This window comes from Mesocricetus auratus, unplaced genomic scaffold (assembly GCF_017639785.1).
Source record: "Mesocricetus auratus isolate SY011 unplaced genomic scaffold, BCM_Maur_2.0 Super-Scaffold_6723, whole genome shotgun sequence".
NCBI classification, from domain to species: domain Eukaryota; kingdom Metazoa; phylum Chordata; class Mammalia; order Rodentia; family Cricetidae; genus Mesocricetus; species Mesocricetus auratus.
Window position 1 is genome coordinate 13534371 of NW_024429183.1, and position 18130 is coordinate 13552500.

The 18130-nt window shown below is 42.1% G+C and overlaps 1 protein-coding gene across 5 annotated transcripts in view; it reads right to left on the reverse strand.

Annotated features, from left to right (window-relative positions):
• The window catches only part of Hydin (HYDIN axonemal central pair apparatus protein), a 352162-nt gene that overhangs the window by 218766 nt on the left and 115266 nt on the right, over positions 1-18130 (reverse strand). For all 5 annotated transcript variants that reach the window (XM_040736928.1, XM_040736948.1, XM_040736939.1 and 2 more), the window contains exons 11-12: positions 17210-17309; positions 3354-3472 (exon numbers count right to left, since the gene is read on the reverse strand). In XM_040736928.1, coding sequence (XP_040592862.1) covers positions 3354-3472; positions 17210-17309 — 219 coding nt within the window. The remainder of the gene's footprint in view (positions 1-3353; positions 3473-17209; positions 17310-18130) is intronic.

Here is an 18130-nt window from a genome sequence, read left to right on the forward strand (position 1 = left end):
CGTCCTCTGCAGAGGAACACAGCCACTGCTGCCAACGATAGATAACCAATGCGCCAAAACAAAAACATAAATAAGGTTGCTTGCTGCTTGGCTCGCCTTTTCATGTTTATTTCCAACCTTCCTTGTTCTAAAGTCCCTGCTGGTCTGAACTGTGCTTCCTTCTTTTTCTCTTTTAAAGAGACCGCATAGAAAATGACTATGACTGAGGACTCAGAAGCCAAACAGCCTGGGTTTAAATCCCAGACTTGCCTTTGACTTCCTAACTAAGCAATTTTAAACAACTCCCTAATTTCTCCGTGCCTGGATTTCCCATCTGTCCCCTTAACTTTTCATATTTCCATAATGGTAAATTTCTTAATTCATATAACTGTGAAGGTAGCACTTGGCACCAGAGTTTACAAATGAAAATGATACTTGCACATCCACTGTCCAGCACTGTGGGCACAGAATTGATCTATATGTAAAGGGTAACTGACATATGCTTGTGGTACCTTGTAGGCCATTCTTTTTTTAAGTATTTTTATTTACTTTTTTGAAATTTCCATACACATATACAATATATCTTGGCTATGTCTGTGACCCTGAAGGCCACTCTCTAAGGCATTCATGAACCTTTGTTCTTTTCTCTGGACACAAATCCCCTTTTGTTTGTTGCTTTTATTGTTATTAGGTTAACATGATTCTCTTCCCCAGGTTTTCTGAACAATGACAGTTCTTTACTCTGTGTGTGTATGCATGCAAGTGTGTGCTTTCCTGTGGGTACCTGTGTGTGTGTGCAGATGCATGCGTGTCTGTGTATCTGTGCATGTGGAGGTCAGAGGTCCCATCCAGTGCCCTCCTCAATTACTTTCCACCTTATTTATTAAAACAGAGTTTCTCGCTAAACCTGGAGCTCACTGATTTTGTGAGACTAGCTGACTAGTTCAGGGATCTTCCTGTGTCCATCTGCGTCCCACCCCGGCACGAGGATTGCAGGCAAGTTCCATCATGCCCAGGTTTTTATGTGGTTTCTGGGGATATGAACTCAGGTCCTCATGCTGGCACAGGAAACACTTTACTTTCCTGGAGAGGCATCTCCCCAGTCCCAGCTCCTCTACCTTGGAGAGCATGATGTTTGGGACATGATTCTGAGGCCCTTGCACCTGAGGAAGGGCCCTTGCACCTTGGGAAAAGGGGTCACTTAGACTAGAACTTGACCTCCTCTTTGTTTTCCTCTGAATTACACTGAAGAATGCTGCATACTCTTGGGATTATAGTTCTTTCTTTATGCATCTGCTAAGCTCAGCAATGACTAAGGTCAGCAGCTAGTTATTCAAAGTTCTCAAGTAGGTGATGTAATTAGTTGAGAGATGCAACGAAGCATCAGCACTGAAGATGCCAAGAATGCAGATTCTCCCCGGAAAAATGCCTTACCAAGTCCTTCTCAACTCTGTCCAATCTGATGCCTCACCTCACTGAACACTTTGGCTGACTTGGGTTTGCTCTGCAGTTAAGATCTGGACATGCCTATGAAATTGCTAAGAAATGTATTGTTACACTCAGGGAAACCATATCCATTTTGCATTAGAACTGACTGTCTTTTCCTGATGTGGCATCTATATAGTATGATCTGTAAGGTTGTAAGGTGTAAGGAGAATGCATGTGGGATAACATCAAAGAATAAGAACCATCACATTTTTTTTTCTCTGCCCCGGGTACTCTTCTCTCAAGAGCAGAAGTTTCAGCTGTGTAGCTCTTATGTCTTAGTATCATCCAGCTGTGTGCCTGTGTGTATCCCTTTCCTGACATTAACATCTGTGTATCTTTGCTGTGCTTCATTTAGATCAGTTACCCCAGTGAGTGTGGGAATGAAGAGCATTGTCCCCCGTCATGTGAGCACTCCTCCTTGTAGGCTGGATTTACTTGGTGTGGAAATTTGGGTTGCTGAGAACCTGAAAGAATGATATGCCTGTAAGGAACCTCCTACTCACAGATAGCACAGAGGGCATCAGTGACCTGGTGCTCATGGCATTTACCAGCTGAGTAACTTGGCCAAGTTTCTTACCACCTATGGCATCCATTGTCATCTGTCTTCTTCTATACTGCCATCATGACTACATTCTCTGTTCTCCCTTGTAGACACATACAAATAATAGAATACCCTTGACAGTGTGGCATGCTACCTCCAATGCTGCCTCCTATAAAAATCTCATAGACATTCCTCAGAGCTCTTTCTCCCTCAGCTAGCATGTGACAGGGGGACTGCAATCTTGCAGGAATGTGCTAGAATGTGCTAGAAGTGAATGTTGTGAAGATGGAGGGGCCCGGGTGCCAGACTCTGTACTATAGGAGCACCTGCTGAACCTTCCCCATACTTCATCTAGCATTAACCTAACTAGAAATAAAACTTCTCTAAGCTCCATCTTACTCAGCCAGAAATGTGAGGAGCAGCTGTCCCCTGCTCTGTAGGCTTTCTGCGAGGACTAAGTGAATGAATGTGTTCAAAGGGCCAGCGCTGTCTCAGCATACACCAAGGGAATGTAGAGGAACTAACTGCATGCATCTCATGTTTGTGGTGACATAAGGACAAAAACTCTACCTTTCACAATTCTGTAAGGATGGCAAATCCCCCCCCCCACACGTACATGCCTAGAGGTACACTAAATCCCAGAACCAGACAGCTACTTATCATTTATTACAAACATTCACAATTTAGGAGTATCCTAAAACCAAGTTATGATGGCAGCATTTATACCTACATCCATGCATCCATGCATGCATGCATACGTGGTGGTGTGTAAGTACATCCTATAGAAGCTGACCCATGAAGTGGCACTGGAGTGACATTGACTCTGAAGAACCGTAAGTTCATCTTGGAAAATTCCAGTTTCTAGTTAATTGTGAAGACAGAGCACAAGTACTCTCTTAAGAAACTGAGATGGTTGGTTTTTAAAAACACAGACTGGGGAAGAGGGAACTGTGAGGAGATCCTGAAGTGTGAAAACAGCTATCCTCATTAGGGTCGAGAAAATGCACAAAGCCCACTTTGCTCTCATCTGTGGGATTTTTGTTGTCCGAGAACAAGCTAGACAGATGGGGAGGTGTATTTATGGTTTTTCCCTCTGCGGTCTACAAATCGAGAAGGATAAAGCCAATTAAATTACAGTGCCAAAGAGTTTTAGTGTTTGAAAAAATAAAAAGGATGGGAGAAGACACTCTACTTAGCATGGCTAGGAGAGAGGTTAATAAGAGACAGAAAATGTAAAAGGAAGCTGACTGTACAAAGTCTCTATCAAATAAAAAAAACACATCAAAAGAACCAGAGAAAAAAGCCAGGTACTGTTGGAAGCCTCAGGGAACATGGTAGTGCCCACCTCGTAACAGTGGGCAGCTCCAATGAAAACTTTGCCAATGTCCAGTAATTCGAAATTGAAGTGAATCTTGGGCCCCATTCCTTCTCCTCTGATTCGGAGGGGTAAGCGGATCTCTCGGCCTGTAAAATCAATTCTTTATTACCCAGATGGTACTTTATTAGCTCAAATCACCCACAACTTATTACCAATGCAAAGTGAGAGCTTCTCAAATGCTCCCCAGGACTGCCTGTATCGAGGGAACTACAATTTAACTAAGGTGGAGGTCGGCTCTTATCTTTAGGAAACAGTAATATTGCTAGGTTCTTACCTTTAACGAACAGCTTACATAGCAATTTGGGTTGACATTTTATCAGGGAAAAGACAATTATGGAAGTTAACCTCCAGGTGCAGAAAGGCAAATGCTACGTGTCCTCATCCCTGTGCAGATGCTAAAGCTGGGTCCCATTGCAGCAGAGGGTACAGGAGTGAATACCAGGGGCAGGACAGGACAGAGCAGAGTGAGGGAGCATAACGAATACATCAGATAGGATTGGGGGTATAGCTCAGTGGAAGAGTGCAAGCACCGTATGTATACATAAGACCCTCCCCGTGTTACATCTCCAGCACCAACACCACACACACACACACACACACACACACACACACACACACACACACACACACACACACGGTGTTTCATTACAATTTTAAGTAAAATATAAAAATACTAATTCCTTGGGGTTTTATCAAACTACCTTGGTGATATCTGTCCCATGTCTTTCCTTCTCCGTCTGTATTGACTGACCTCCCTCCTCCCTGGTTTTTAGCCCACTCCAGTTTTCCATTTCCCTATTCTTATCACCTGTATATTGCCATTCCCCACTCAATCCCACCCCTTGCCTCTACCCGCCTGTAGCATACTTTCTTGGTTTCTATGGTTACTCCATGCTGTGTACTCACATCTAAGGATTTAGGAACCACAAATGAGAGAGAAACATGCAGCGTTTGTCTTTCTTGGTTTGGGTTACCTTATTCAATATGATCTTTTTCTCGGTTCATCCAATCATCTATATTTCCACTTTTCTTTACTGCTGAATATTATTCCATAAGTATATGTATGACACTTTAATTATCCATTCGTCTGTTGAAGGACATTTAGGTTGTTTCAATATATTAGCTATTGTGAATAGACATTATTGAGCAAATATCTGTGAAGCAGAATGTTGACTCCTCTGGGCATATGCTGAGGAGTGATATAGGTCATATGGTAGATTTATTTTTAATCTCTGAGAATGCTCCATATTGATTTCCAGAGTGGCTGTGCCAATTTGAATTCCCACCAACATGGAATGAATGAATGAGGATTCCAACGTCTCCAACAGCATTTGTTCTTGTTTTGTTGACCCTAGCCATCTGACTGGCCTGAGATGAAGTCTCGATGTTGTTTTAATTTTAATTCCTTGATTTCTGGGGATGATGAATATTTATTGAGGTACTTCTTGGCCATTTTTTATTTCTTCATTTGAGAACTCTGTCTAGATCTCCAACCCATTTTTTAATTGGGTCATTTATTTCCTGGACTCTGTTTTCTGAGTTCTCTGTATAGTCTGGACATTAATCCTGTAAGATGTGTAGCTGGTGGAGTCTCTCCCGCTCTGGGTTTCTTCTTTACTCGACTGGTTGTTTCTCTAGTCGTACCAAAGCTGTACAGAACTGTAAGGCCCCAGTTGTCAGCAGTTGGTCTTAATTCCTGGGCCAATGGGCATACTTGCTCTGGACAATAACTTTAAATACTCAAAACTCTTTTGATGGCTTGTTAGGGTTAGTTCTTAATATTAAAATATGATCAGAACTACCAAGCAACAGTTCTTTATCTCTTTGGGCATTTTTAAAAACATTTATTTATTTATTTTACATCCTTGCTGCAGTTTCCCCTTCCTTCTCTCTTCCAAGTCCCTCTCCCATCCTCCCTTTGTTCCTTCCCCCTAATCCCTTCCTCTGTTTCTATTCAGGAAAGGGCAGGTCTCCCATGAGTATCAACAAAACACAGCATATCAAGTGGCAGTAAGACTAAGCACCTCCCCTTGTATTAAAGCTAGGCAAGGTGACCCAGTATGAGGAGTAGGCTCCCAAAAGCCAGCAAAAGAGTTAGAGACAGCCCCTGCTCCCACTATTAGGAGTCTTACAGGAGGACCAACCTACACAACTGTCCTATATATGCAGAAGGCTAAGATCAGTCCCATGTAGGCTCCCTGGTTGTCAGTTCAGTCTCTGTGAGCTCCTATGAACCCAGGTTAGTTGATTCTGTGGGTTTTCCTGTGATGTCCTTGACCCCCCTGGCTCCTACTATCCTTTCTCCCTCTCTTTAGCAGGATTTCCTGAACTCTGCCTAATGTTTGACTGAGGGTCTCTGTCTCTGTTTTTATCAGTTGCTGGATGAAGCCTCTCTGATGACAATTTGGCTGTGCACCAGTCTGTTCACAGGACGATGACCTGTTCAGGATACATATATGCAATTGCTAGGACTCTTAGTCAGGGTCATCCTTATAGATCCCTGAGAGTTTTCCTTGTGCCAGGTTTTTACAAGATCCTGAAATGCTCCCTTTCCAGTAATATCTTTTAGTATTCTCCCTCTCCACCATCCCCATCCCCACCCACCCTCAGACCATTTACCAAATCTCTTCTATTTCCCCTTCCCAGGGGGATCTGAGCATCCCTCTTGAGTCCTCCTTGTTACCTAGCATCTCTAGGTCTGTAGATTTTAGCATACTTTATACAAAGCAACAGTTTCAATTCACTGTTGCCATCATTATAATGCCTTGTGACATCCTATTGTTTTCTGTTGCTATTAGTCTTTTTTCTCTTTTGAGACAGGAATATTGTCTTTTTGTTCTAGTTCTGGGCAGCATTGTGGTCATCAGGCAGTTACAACTTTGAGTATAAGAAGTAAGACTGGTCTTTACAATATTTGGAACAGCTAATCTATTCAGAGGGTTTTCTTCACTTCACCTGAATCCTGGAAAGGAGGCATTGGTGATGACGAAAAATCTAGAGAAGTGGTTCTCAACCTTACTAATGTTGTGATCATTTAATCTAATTCTTCATGTTGTATGTGACCCAAAACCATAAAATTATCTTTGTTGTTGCTTCATAACTGTAATCTTGCTACCGCTATGAATTGCAATGTAAATATCTGGGTTTTCCGATGGTATTAGGCAACCCCTGTGAAAGGGTTGTTCAACCCCAAAGGGGTCATAACCCACAGTTTGAGAACCACTGCTCTAGCATATAAATAAAACTTTCAGAACACTCAAACACTGTCACCCTTCATCATTACTCCAGAGTTCAAATCTCTTGGCAATGACTTAGACTCTATGATCAAGAGAAATGCGTTTTGATTGAGATTCCAATTTGCAGACTGGTAGAGGAAGAGACCTGCTAATGTAGCATGGGATAAACAGCAGGGCTATTTATAACTGTCAGGCCTAAACTTTCTCCAGCTCTGTCTTCACCTTGACTGCTCTCCTTAAGCAGACAAACAAAAACAAAACAATACAAGCGAACGAGCGAACAAATGAACACATGTTGTAATAAAGGAGTGGACCACTGTTTCTTTGGGGATTATTAACTACTTCAAAGGAGCCGGTCCTGTCTGTAGACAGCCACTTCCTTTACTGGGGACAGAATGAGAGCAGTAAACCAGTACCCCTGCATTTGTAGGTGTCGGTCTAAATCTTAGGATCATGTTACAAATGTTCCTTTTTCACAGGATTTTCTAGGCAGATATTTTTCTTGTTTTGGCAAAAAGCAAGAAGGACAAACACCAGGGAGCAGTAAGCTACAAGAACAGATTCCTTCCTAGAAGAGCAAGACCTTAAAGCATTTAAAAACAACATAGTTTCTTGTGTATGGTTAGAGTAAACTGGACCTACAGGTTTGAGACAAAGGGATGCTCTGCAGGACATAGTTAATGAGCCTGGATCCCCAAGGCAATGGACCTCATTGCACTAAATACCAGAAAATGCAAAGCACAGGCCTCCCAAAACTTGTTTTCTGCTTTGTCTCTCCACCCCCCTCCCCAAATACACTCTGATTCAAACACTGAAATCCTAATCCTCAAGGTGATTATTAATTATTAATCCTAAGAAGAGGAGATTTGGGGAGAGGAATAGATGGTAAATGCAGAACTTTTCAGAATAAGGTCAGTGTCCTTACAAAAGAGCCCAGAGGGACTCTCGTGAGTTAAGGACTCACCAAGATAATGCTGTGAGAAATGGACCCTTATCAGATACCAAATCTGCAGCTACCTTTATCTTATACCTCTCAGCCTCCAAAGTCATGAGACATAAAGTTTCTCTAGTTTGTAAACTACCTCGCTCATGGCGCTTTCTCAGACCCCTAGGCTGACAGAAGTGGCAAGCCATTCATTCAGTCCCTGCATTTCCATGCACTGCCGTGTGCAAAAGCCATGCTGAAGGGTGCTGCAGTTGCCCCTGGACTGTTCTGTGAAAACACACGGACCTCCTACTTTCCTTAGGTAACTCCTAGAGTGCCTGTGACTCTTCCCACATCACACCCTGATGAAAAGTTAGGTCCTTCACTCATCTTGGTGTGGCCCTCTGCCCACTATCTAGGGAAAGCTCCAGCCAGAGGTCAATTTGGTAGTATTTTTAGAATCTTCAGCATATTACTTGATCATTTAGTTTACAGTTCATGGGCACAGCAGTGAATAAGGAAAATGTAATTCACATCTAATTTGGGGGAGTAGATGTACACCAACCGTTGATAACTTTATAGGTAATAGGTCATAACTTTATAGGATGTTTTAAATTCCTGGTATTATATGGAAGTCTTTGATGAGCTGTTAGGTGCATGTTTTAGGCATCTTAGGAAAAGTGGATGGAGTTTTGGGTGGGTAAGGGACCTGAGCATTTCTTCCGACCGCAATAATGTAGCCGTTTGACAGGAGGTGTGTCTTATGGAATGGCGAGGTACATGACAGAGGATAGGATACTTGACAACGTATGACTCAGTTTGGATTCAAATAGTGGATAAAGAGGTTCCTCAGGCAGACTGCTCATCTGAATTTTCTGGGTTCTAACTATCTTGATTGTAAGATAAAAAGAGTGTCCAGCCATCCCAGTGGCCACTGAGAACCTCAAATTTACTCATTGGAAGTCTTTGTGCTTATACTTGAGTGTATTCATAGATACCCACACAAGGACTAGCTTCATCTTTGACAGTGATTGTGTTGAGCATCTAGAAATAGAGGACTACATGTGAAAGGCACTAAAAAAACTGGATGCCCACACAGGATCCCTGACAGGTTGAACAAGGGTGTCTAAGATATGCACGTCCCAATTCCTCAATCTCTGAATATTATCTTGTCTGGTGAAAGATGTGAGTAAGGCAAGATGTGCCAATGGGACCATCCTGTGCTGTCTGGGCTACTGCAGTCTTATAGTTAGGGAAAGAATAAAATGAGAGAGCCACTGTGCCTACCTGGCTTCCAGACAACTAACTGTAAAATTGCAAGTTATTTTGGGTAATCTAGACTCTCTTCATTTCCACAGGAAATTTAGAGATCTATTTTTATTATTTCTAGAAGTACATGTATGTGTGAAGAGAGGGGGTGTAGAGAGAGGGATAAAGAGCCCACACAGGTGCCAGCAGATGCCCAGGTGATGAATCTCAAGAGCTAGAGTTACAGCAGTTGTAACTTGTGTGGTGCTGGGAACTGAACTTTGGTTCTCTGCAAGAGCACCCAGTGCTCTTAATCACAGTGTTATCTTCCCAGACCCTCCACAGAAATTTCAGAGTCAACTTGTGTATTCCTATTTTTAAAAGCAGTTGAGATTTTTATTTTGATTACAGCAAATCTATAGGTAAATGGGGGGGCAGGGAGTGACATTTTAACAACATTAAATTCGCTGACTACAGGCAGTGTGGAATTTTCCATTTGTACAGTCTGTAATTGTTGTGGTGTTTCTTATTTCTCACTGTACAAGTCTTGCATTTGTGTGGTTGATCTCTGAGTACTTTATATTCCTTTTGATGTCTTTCTTTTTATTAATTTATTTTTTTTACATTCCAATCTCAGGTCCCCCTCCCTCCTCTCTTCCTGTTCTCTCCATCTCCCATATGCTCCTCAGAGAGGGTAAGGCCTCCCCTAGAAAGTCTACTAAGTCTGTCCCATCATCTCATTGAGGCAGGACCAAGGCACCTCTCTACCCCCACACCCCTGTGCCTAGGTTGGCCAAGGTATCTCTCCATATAGAATGGACTTCACTAAGTCAGTTTGTGCATTAGAGTTAGATTTTAGACCCACTGCCAGTGACTTTACATATTGTCCCAGTCACACCATTGTCACCTATATTAAGGGTGTCTAGTTCAGTCTTATGCAGGTTCCCCATTTGTCAGACCTGAGTCAGTGATCTCTCTCTAGCTCGGGTCAGCTGATTCTGTGGGTTTCCCCATCATGGTGTTGGCTCTTTCGTTCATATGGTCGTTCCTCCATCACTTTGATTGTACTCTAGGAGGTTGGCCCATTGGTTAGTTGTGAATTTCTGCATCTGCTTCCATCTGTTTCTGGAAGAGGGTTCTAGCTTCTCTGGGATTATGGACTGTAGACTGGGTATCTTTTGCTTTATGTCTGGTATCCACTTATGAATGAGTCCATACTATATTTGTCTTTCTGGTTTTGGGTTACCTCACTTAGGATGTTTTCTTCTAGTTCTGTCCATTTGCCTGCCTGCAAATTTTAGGATGTCATTGTATCTTACTGCTAAGTATGAATACTTTATATTCTTAATGCTATTTAAGCAATATTGCTTTTTGAAATTTCAGTTTCCCACTGTTCACTGTTAGTAGATAAAAATACAACTCATTTTTCTGTATATGAATCTTTTATCCTACAACTTTGTTATAATTATTTTCTGGTCCTCATTCTAAATACATATTCTCTAGCACTGCTTCTTCAGAATTTTGCTTCAATAAAACATGGATGAAGGCCAAGGATCTACATTTTTAATGAGTAACAGAGTTGAGTCTCATGCAGATTCTCTGTGGACATTAACTTGAAAAGCGTATGAAAATCATTAACTATGTGAACTGACAACAAGGCAGAGTTATCTAATGTAGATTGTTCTTTCACCTCATATGTAAAGACCAAAGAAATCTAATTGAAAACATGATAGATATACATTTTAGCATTTGTCAAAGCTCATCCTAGAGGAAGGACAATCCTAGATAGTAGAAATGAAGAGGGAATGCATCCAGGCCTAGTCAACTGAGAAGGTCCAGTGATTTGCAAAGTAGCTGTAGGTGTTATAGTCTAGTATCTCCTGCCCTACCCTCACACCAGGAAGATGTAAGGACTTGTTCTTATCTAGGAACAGAGAACTGAACCACGACCTTTGCATAAACCCACAACCTTGGAAAATCTACCTCTAAAAATAACAACAAAAATAGCCTAGGAGAATTCCACCTACTGGCCTAGGATGAAGCAATGAGGCCTGCCATCTAGCCAGCAGTCTGATGAGGGGACGAGGCTCCTGAGAAAAATCAAAGTCCCATGTACAGGTTTGCAGTCCAAACTTGCACACCATCACACAGGTTCCAGGAGCAGAAGCTGACTATGAAAACTTGGCAGAAGACCCAACAAAGTCCCTACCCAAGGGAATATGTTCAAAATCCACTATCCATGCTAAGTGACTTTACAATACAAATATTCCCAACTGTCTGAAGGAATAGTACAGTTCCTAAAGAAATCAGTAGTTACCATCAGCAAACCAAGAGGGACATACTAGAAAATTCTTAGAGAAACTCTAACATAGCATTCTTAAAAATTACAAAGAGGTATAATAAGAAATAGAAACTAAAATGAAGAAACAAAATATATAAATGTGGAATTACATGATTTCTAAAAATGAAATCAATGAAAATTTAAAATTGAGTAGACGAGTACACCAAGAACAGATATAGCTAAAGAGATAGTCAAGTAGAAGAGAGAACTTAGAATGAAATACTCAGAATAGGGGCCGGCAAGACAGCTCAGTGTGTAAAAACAATTGCTGTCAAGACTGATAACCTGAGTTTGATTCCCAGGATCCATGTGGTAGAAGGAGAAAACTGACTCCAAGTAGTCCTCTGACGTTCACACATGTGCTGCGTCAAATATACACATACACGGTAGGTGAATGCAATAAAATATAAAATATAAAACAGAATAAATCAAAGAGAGACAAGGAGATTTCAGAAGAGATTAATTCTAAAGTAATCTTGAGAACTGAAAAGAGAAGAAAGCAACACTGGAGAGGTAAATAATGAGAACTGATAAAACTTGCATAATCTGACAAAACCCATCAAGTACCAAAGAGAGATACTGTAGCATCTAATGTCTACCACTGCCTTTGTAAAAAGGTGTAAAGTAGAAGCTGGAGAGAAGGCAACAGTGACAAGCACTTGCTGCTCTTGGAGAGGACCACAAGTTTGGTGATGGGGATGTCCTTCTGTACATATGTTTCTCTTATTGGTTGATAAATAAAACACTGTTTGGCCAATAGCCAGCAGAGGCAGGAAGATAGGCAGGACTAGGAGATGAGGAGAATTCTGGGAAAGGCAGGCAGAGGGAGACTGAGGGAGACACCATGGAGCGACCTGGAGGATAGGATGTGCCAGGCGTTCTCTGGTAAAATAAGGCCATGTAGAAATACACAGATGAGCTTGTCAATAAGAAGCCCTAGTCAATGTGTGTGTGTGTGTGTGTGTGTGTGTGTGTGTGTGTGTGTGTGTGTGTGTGCTTATTTGGTCAGCGGGACAAGTAAATACCAGCAACAGTTTGGTCCCCAGTACCCATGTTGGTCAGCTCACAACCACCTGTAACTCTAGTTTCAGGGAATCTCTCACACACACACACACACACACACACACACACACACACACACACACACACACACACAGAGTCATTTTGCCCCAAATAAAAGCACAGATGCTATATTAGTTATAAAACTGTTGGTCAGTGACTTGGGGTTCTTATTGGCTAGCTCTTTCTTAATTGTTAGCTCATTTTTATCATTCTAAGTATTTTCATGTGATCTTACCTTGCTGGAGAAGGGTCTGGATCTCTTACTTCTTTGTGGTCTACAACACGACTCTTCTGCCTACGTTTCCCAGAATTCTCCTCATCTCCTAGTCAGCCCATCTCCCTGCCTCTATTGGCCACGGTGTTTTCTTCATCACCCAATAAGAGAAACATGTATACAGAAGGACATCCCCCATCACACACGGCAGATCTTTTCTTTTAAAACGTGTGACGAGGAATCAGAAGTCATCTATGAACTTGCTTCTATGAACATAGACACCTTTTGGGGTTTGAATGTAAGATGGCCCCCATGGATTCACACTTGAACACTTGGTCCCTAGATGGTGGAACCATTTTTCGTGATTTTAGAATGTTTAGGAGGTTCCTGGCTGGAGGAAGTCATTCTTGGGGAACAGGCCTTGAGAGTTACAGGCCTCACTTCCAGCCCAAGTCCTTTGCTTCCTGGTCTGTGGAGATATGAAGAGTCTCAGCAATATGTTCTCACTGGTGTGAGCTCGGCTGTATACTCAGTGCCGTGGTGGACCGCACTCTCTCAAACCAAAGTTAAAATGAGCCCTTCCTCCCTTAGATCGCTTAAGCCAGGCGTTTTGCATAGAGGTGAGAAAACCAACTACTGTGGTTGTTTACAGAAAATGCACACAAAAGGAAAAGCTGGCCAGGAAGGAACTTTTCTACCCACTTAACAAATGTTTCTTGGTGACACAAGGTCAGAAGGTTTTGCCAGCTGGTTGACGATAACAGCCAGCAATCATCAACAGGACACAGAATTACAAGGAACTTACAGGAATGATGATATGGAATTACTATGTAAACTGAGCCCTTTGGCAACTGAATCTTTTAGTACACGACTAACAAAATAAAGAAAACTGTCACACAGATGGAAAAATTACATTCGGTTTACCCAGGGTAAGAATGCTGCAGAAGAATCTGGAGCCACAGGAAACAATAGATGAATACAGCTTGTGCTGTATTGTTTGGGAACCCCCTGGAGAGCAGCCAGCCCCCTGGAATAAAGCCAGCACAGTGTCCCCAGGGAGCTGGAGGAGGTCCCACCACCTGTGGCATGGGGGCCACATGCTGGCGTGTTTCCAGTCTGCATCTGAACACTGCTCCCCTGCCAAACATTCCCTGCAGATCCTCTAAGGAGCCTGGAGTCCTGGATGCTGGTCTATAGTATAGGAGGAGATTTATGCTGATCCAAAACTCCTCATCCATTCTGTATTCACTGTAGAGTCATCATGAGAATCCCTCCTCCATGTGCAAGGGAAACACCAAATCAAACCAGAATGCAGTCTTCCATTTGGCTATATTTTTGTTTCAATTATTTTCTTTTCACTGAACATTTACTGAACAGCTTTACCTTCTTGGTTCTTGCAACATAGGCTCTATACAGTATGACTCCTGCATAGGAATTTCAAAAAACAGGAGCCAAGACCAATTTGCTTAGGCATGAATACATAGGTAGTAACTGAACATAGAAATACAAGAAAACGATCCCGTAACATTTAAGATAGGCATATTCAAGGTGAGCAAAGTGAGGCTAGCAGAGTCTCAGGGTGGCAGCCCATCCTGCTGTATATCCTTAGTCTGGGGAAGGTGACTTCACAGATATGGAGAATGGAGGGATGTGGGCAGCAGACGGGCCTGCAGTGATTGTGGGCTCATCCTCCCAGTCTAGATAATCAGAGCATCCATACTATCCCGGGCAACCCACAAGACACAGCAGAGGGGGGCAGTGCAAGTTACTGACAAAGAAGAGACTACTTGATACAGGCATTAGGGACACATAGTCTTCAAGTGATATCTATGTAAATAGTAGGCTTAACTATGGTTATCAACAATGAGCTTATTGAAAAAACTAGAAAGGCTCAGAAAAGGCAGAGGGGAAGGATAGCAGAACAGCGTTGAGCAGGTTACCAATATCTTTACACACCACGAGGTGTCATAAGGTTCAGTGAACAAAACCATTAGGGTTTAATATATAATTTAAAGCTGTAATTAAAACTCACAAGATAAATATAACAAAAGTGACTGGCTTGTCAAGGGCGAGATGTGGGCTTAGTGTTGTCTGCAAAGGGGCGCAAAGAAACTTTGTGTGTGGGGGGGCTGTTGAGGTTTTCTATATCTTGACTTGGGTGGTGGTGATACCACTACTTGGGTTTGTCAAAATGCACAGAGACAAGGTGACTTTTACTGCATGCAAATTATAACTCAAATAATAGGGAGGAAAGTGAAGATAAAAGTAAACTAAATACCTATCTTTCAGATTGGGGACCAAATAGAACTGTGTGAAGTTGGTAAATCAACAAACGGCAATGTAAGCGTTAGCAAGCTCACCCCCCCAATAAAACCACTGAACCTGCTTCTTGACAGCAGTACAGGAGAAAAAGGCTACTCTCTGACTTTATAATTTTGCTATCTGCCTATTTTTCCTATTGGCATTTTAAAAAACTCCGAAGGTTTAAAAATACGGAAGTTGAATGTAGTGGCTCATAACTGTAATCCTAGTACTAGGGAGGTTTGATCTCTGAGGGTTTAGGGCCTGCCTGGACTACACAATGAGTTTCAGGTTTGCTTAGCCTACAAAGTGAGACACTGTCTTGACAAACAATGACTGAATCAATGGATGAATGATAAAATACAGGAGAATTTCCCTAGAAGGACAAAGAACTTCCTTGTCTCTTCCCCACGGATGCTTTGCAGCCATGCATTCAGTCTAGAACTTGTGTTACTACTCTCCTGAGTCTCAAACAGTTCTTCCTTCCTCCCTTGACTTCCACGGCCTTGAAGTCTGTGAAGATCCAAGCAGTTTGTGCTTCTGTTGGTTTGCTGGAAGCATCCTCTAGATCCAACCCTCTAAGGCAGTTTGGTCCTGATGTCATTAACAGGATACAATACCCTCACTGTATCCTAGTGGAATGGTCGCAGGAGGCTACCTCTCCTAAGTGAGAAGCCATCTTCTGGACTCTTTACTGTAGATCCGAGTTTTCTCCACTTTATAACTGGTAAATATTTTGATGGAAGCTATTTTGAGGCCACATAAGATCCTTTCCCACCCACATTTGTTTTTTTGTTTTTCATTTTGTTTTTTTTGTTTTTTGTTTTTTGTTTTTTGTTTTTTTTGTCGAGACAGGGTTTCTCTGTGGCTTTGGAGGCTGTCTTGGAACTCACCCTGTAGACTCACAGAGATCCGCCTGCCTCTGCCTCCCGAGTGCTGGGATTAAAGGTGTGCGCCACCACCACCCAGTGCTCCCCTATTACTTTTCATTTGATTTGTTTATAACTTTGAAGATTGTCACCTAACATGTTTTAATTAAGCTGATTCAGATGCCTGTTTGGATGTAACATTGACATAATCTCTGAGCACTATTATTTGATTTCTAACTGGTTTGAACGTCGGTGGGAGTCCTTTGACAGCTTCTGTGTCATGCTGACACATTCTTCTTTGATGTTAGTTCTCCTGGAAGTAGCCAGTCCCTTTCAGCAGTATTTGGTAGCCAAGTTTGGGGATGACTGGTGTACTCACTGCTGTTTGGATCTCAAAGTTCCCAGGACATCTCAGTAACAGTTCAGAGACAACACATGTGTAGGCACAAGTGTACATACAAACTTTACATGTATACTTATTTATTTCTTCATCTACCTTCCCCCCTTTAGAATTTTTTTAGACAAGGTTTATCTGTGTAACAGTCCTGGATGTCCTGGAACTCGCTCTGTAGACCAGGCTGGCCTCCAACTCACAGAGATCCTTCTGCCTCTGCCTCTAGAGTGCTGGAATTAAAGGCATGCGCCATCACTGCCCAGCTTTATCTAAGCATCTCAACCATCATGAGTTCATATTGATGGCTTCAACGCTTCCCAAACCTCAGAGTTTACCTCAGTCTTCCTCCTTTTGGTACCTGTACATCCGTCTCCCAAGAGCAAAAGAAATGCAGCTCCCATTGTCCTCAACGTGTTTACTTTTATGATCCAATTTCCTGGTGTCATCAAGCTGCCACACCACACACTCTCCCTGTGTTCCCTGTCCCCACTAGGCTTCCCTCTCATTCCACACAACATTTAACTTTGTTGAAATGTTAAACATTAGTAGCTGGCCATTATAAAATGAACAAACAACAATTTAAGAAAATGTCATAAGTAACCGTCTCAATGCTCTAAGCATTGAGAAGAATAATAGAAAAAAGGTTTTTGTATTTCCCCTACCAAAAAGAGTAATTGTAAGATACTTTAAAAATTCATCTAATCTAGCCATGTGTGAAGGTTCCCAACTGTAATCTCAGGGTACAGGAGCTGAAAGAAGAGGATCACTGCAAATTAGAGGCCAATTTAGACCACAGAGTGAGTTCTAGGCCAGCTTGGCCTACAGAATAAAACCCTGTCTCAAAAAACAAAAATGAAGCAAAGACAAAACTTTCATCTGTTCTAGAAAATACCGAGAAGCTCATAGTTTGACACTAATATCCTTCTATTAATATCATGTAGCACCAAATGGCCTGGGTCCACAGTCTCCCACATTCTCTTTAACACACATATATTCACATACATGTACACATACATACATACACATGCACACATGCGTACACACATGGACCCACATACAATACACACATATATACGCATACATGTGCATGTACATACACATACATACACATATACTTGCATACATATTTGATATACATGTATGTATGCATATACATACATGAGTACACATGTACACACATACTCATACACACATGTTCCAAGTACATGGTAACCACACAAAGAGACTTCATACCTGAAATGTCACAGTAAACTGTTTGCTGGTAGAGCCTGGCCTCCCGGGGGTTAAAGTACACAGTGATTTCAGCTGACGAGTTAGGCCAGACATCACCTTCCTGAAACATGAACAAAAAAGAAAGGCATTGTTTTCAAATGAAAATTCCCTGAAATTTTTCATATATTAAGAAGTACATGAGGCTTTGACACATGTATGGATAGCAAAAAGGTCCTATGGTCAAGTAGATTAGTGTACACGCTTCCTAAGCAGTTCCTTTGGTGTGCCACAAGAGCACCTCAGGCCTATTCCTCACGGATTTCTAACACATGTGTTATTAACTGCATGTGTGCGTGCTGTGCGTTGGATGTCCAGGACTCACGGCTGTGTATTTGCGTTGTTTGGCCAACATCTCCCCATTTGCCCATAGTCATCCTCTGAGCCTTGGCACCTGCCATTCTACTCTTTGTTTCTAGAAGTTCTGTTTTTATAGCCTAAATACACATGAGAACATGCTGTATGGTATTTGACCTTTCAGGGTCCAGCCTGATTCACTCACCAATATTGTTGCAAATGTCAGAGACGCCCCCCAAAGGGTTTTGTGTTTATTTACTGTGTGTGTACGTGTTCATACCCTTGAAGATGTGTGCATGCCACAGTGCGTACATGAAGGTCGGAAGACAATCTGTGGGAGTTGCTTCTCTTCTTCCACCATGTGGAGTTCAGTAATTAAACTTTGCTTGGGCAGCAAGTACCTTTACCCATTGAGCATCATGACAACCCAACAGGGGATCCCTTTTAAGGCTGAACAATATTCTGTTGTATGTAACATCGAATTTCTTTCTCCATTCACCTGCCCGTGGACACCCAAGCAGTTCCACACCTGGCTATTTAAATCATGCTACAGAGAACATGGAACTGAGCCTGTGCAATACTTGGTTT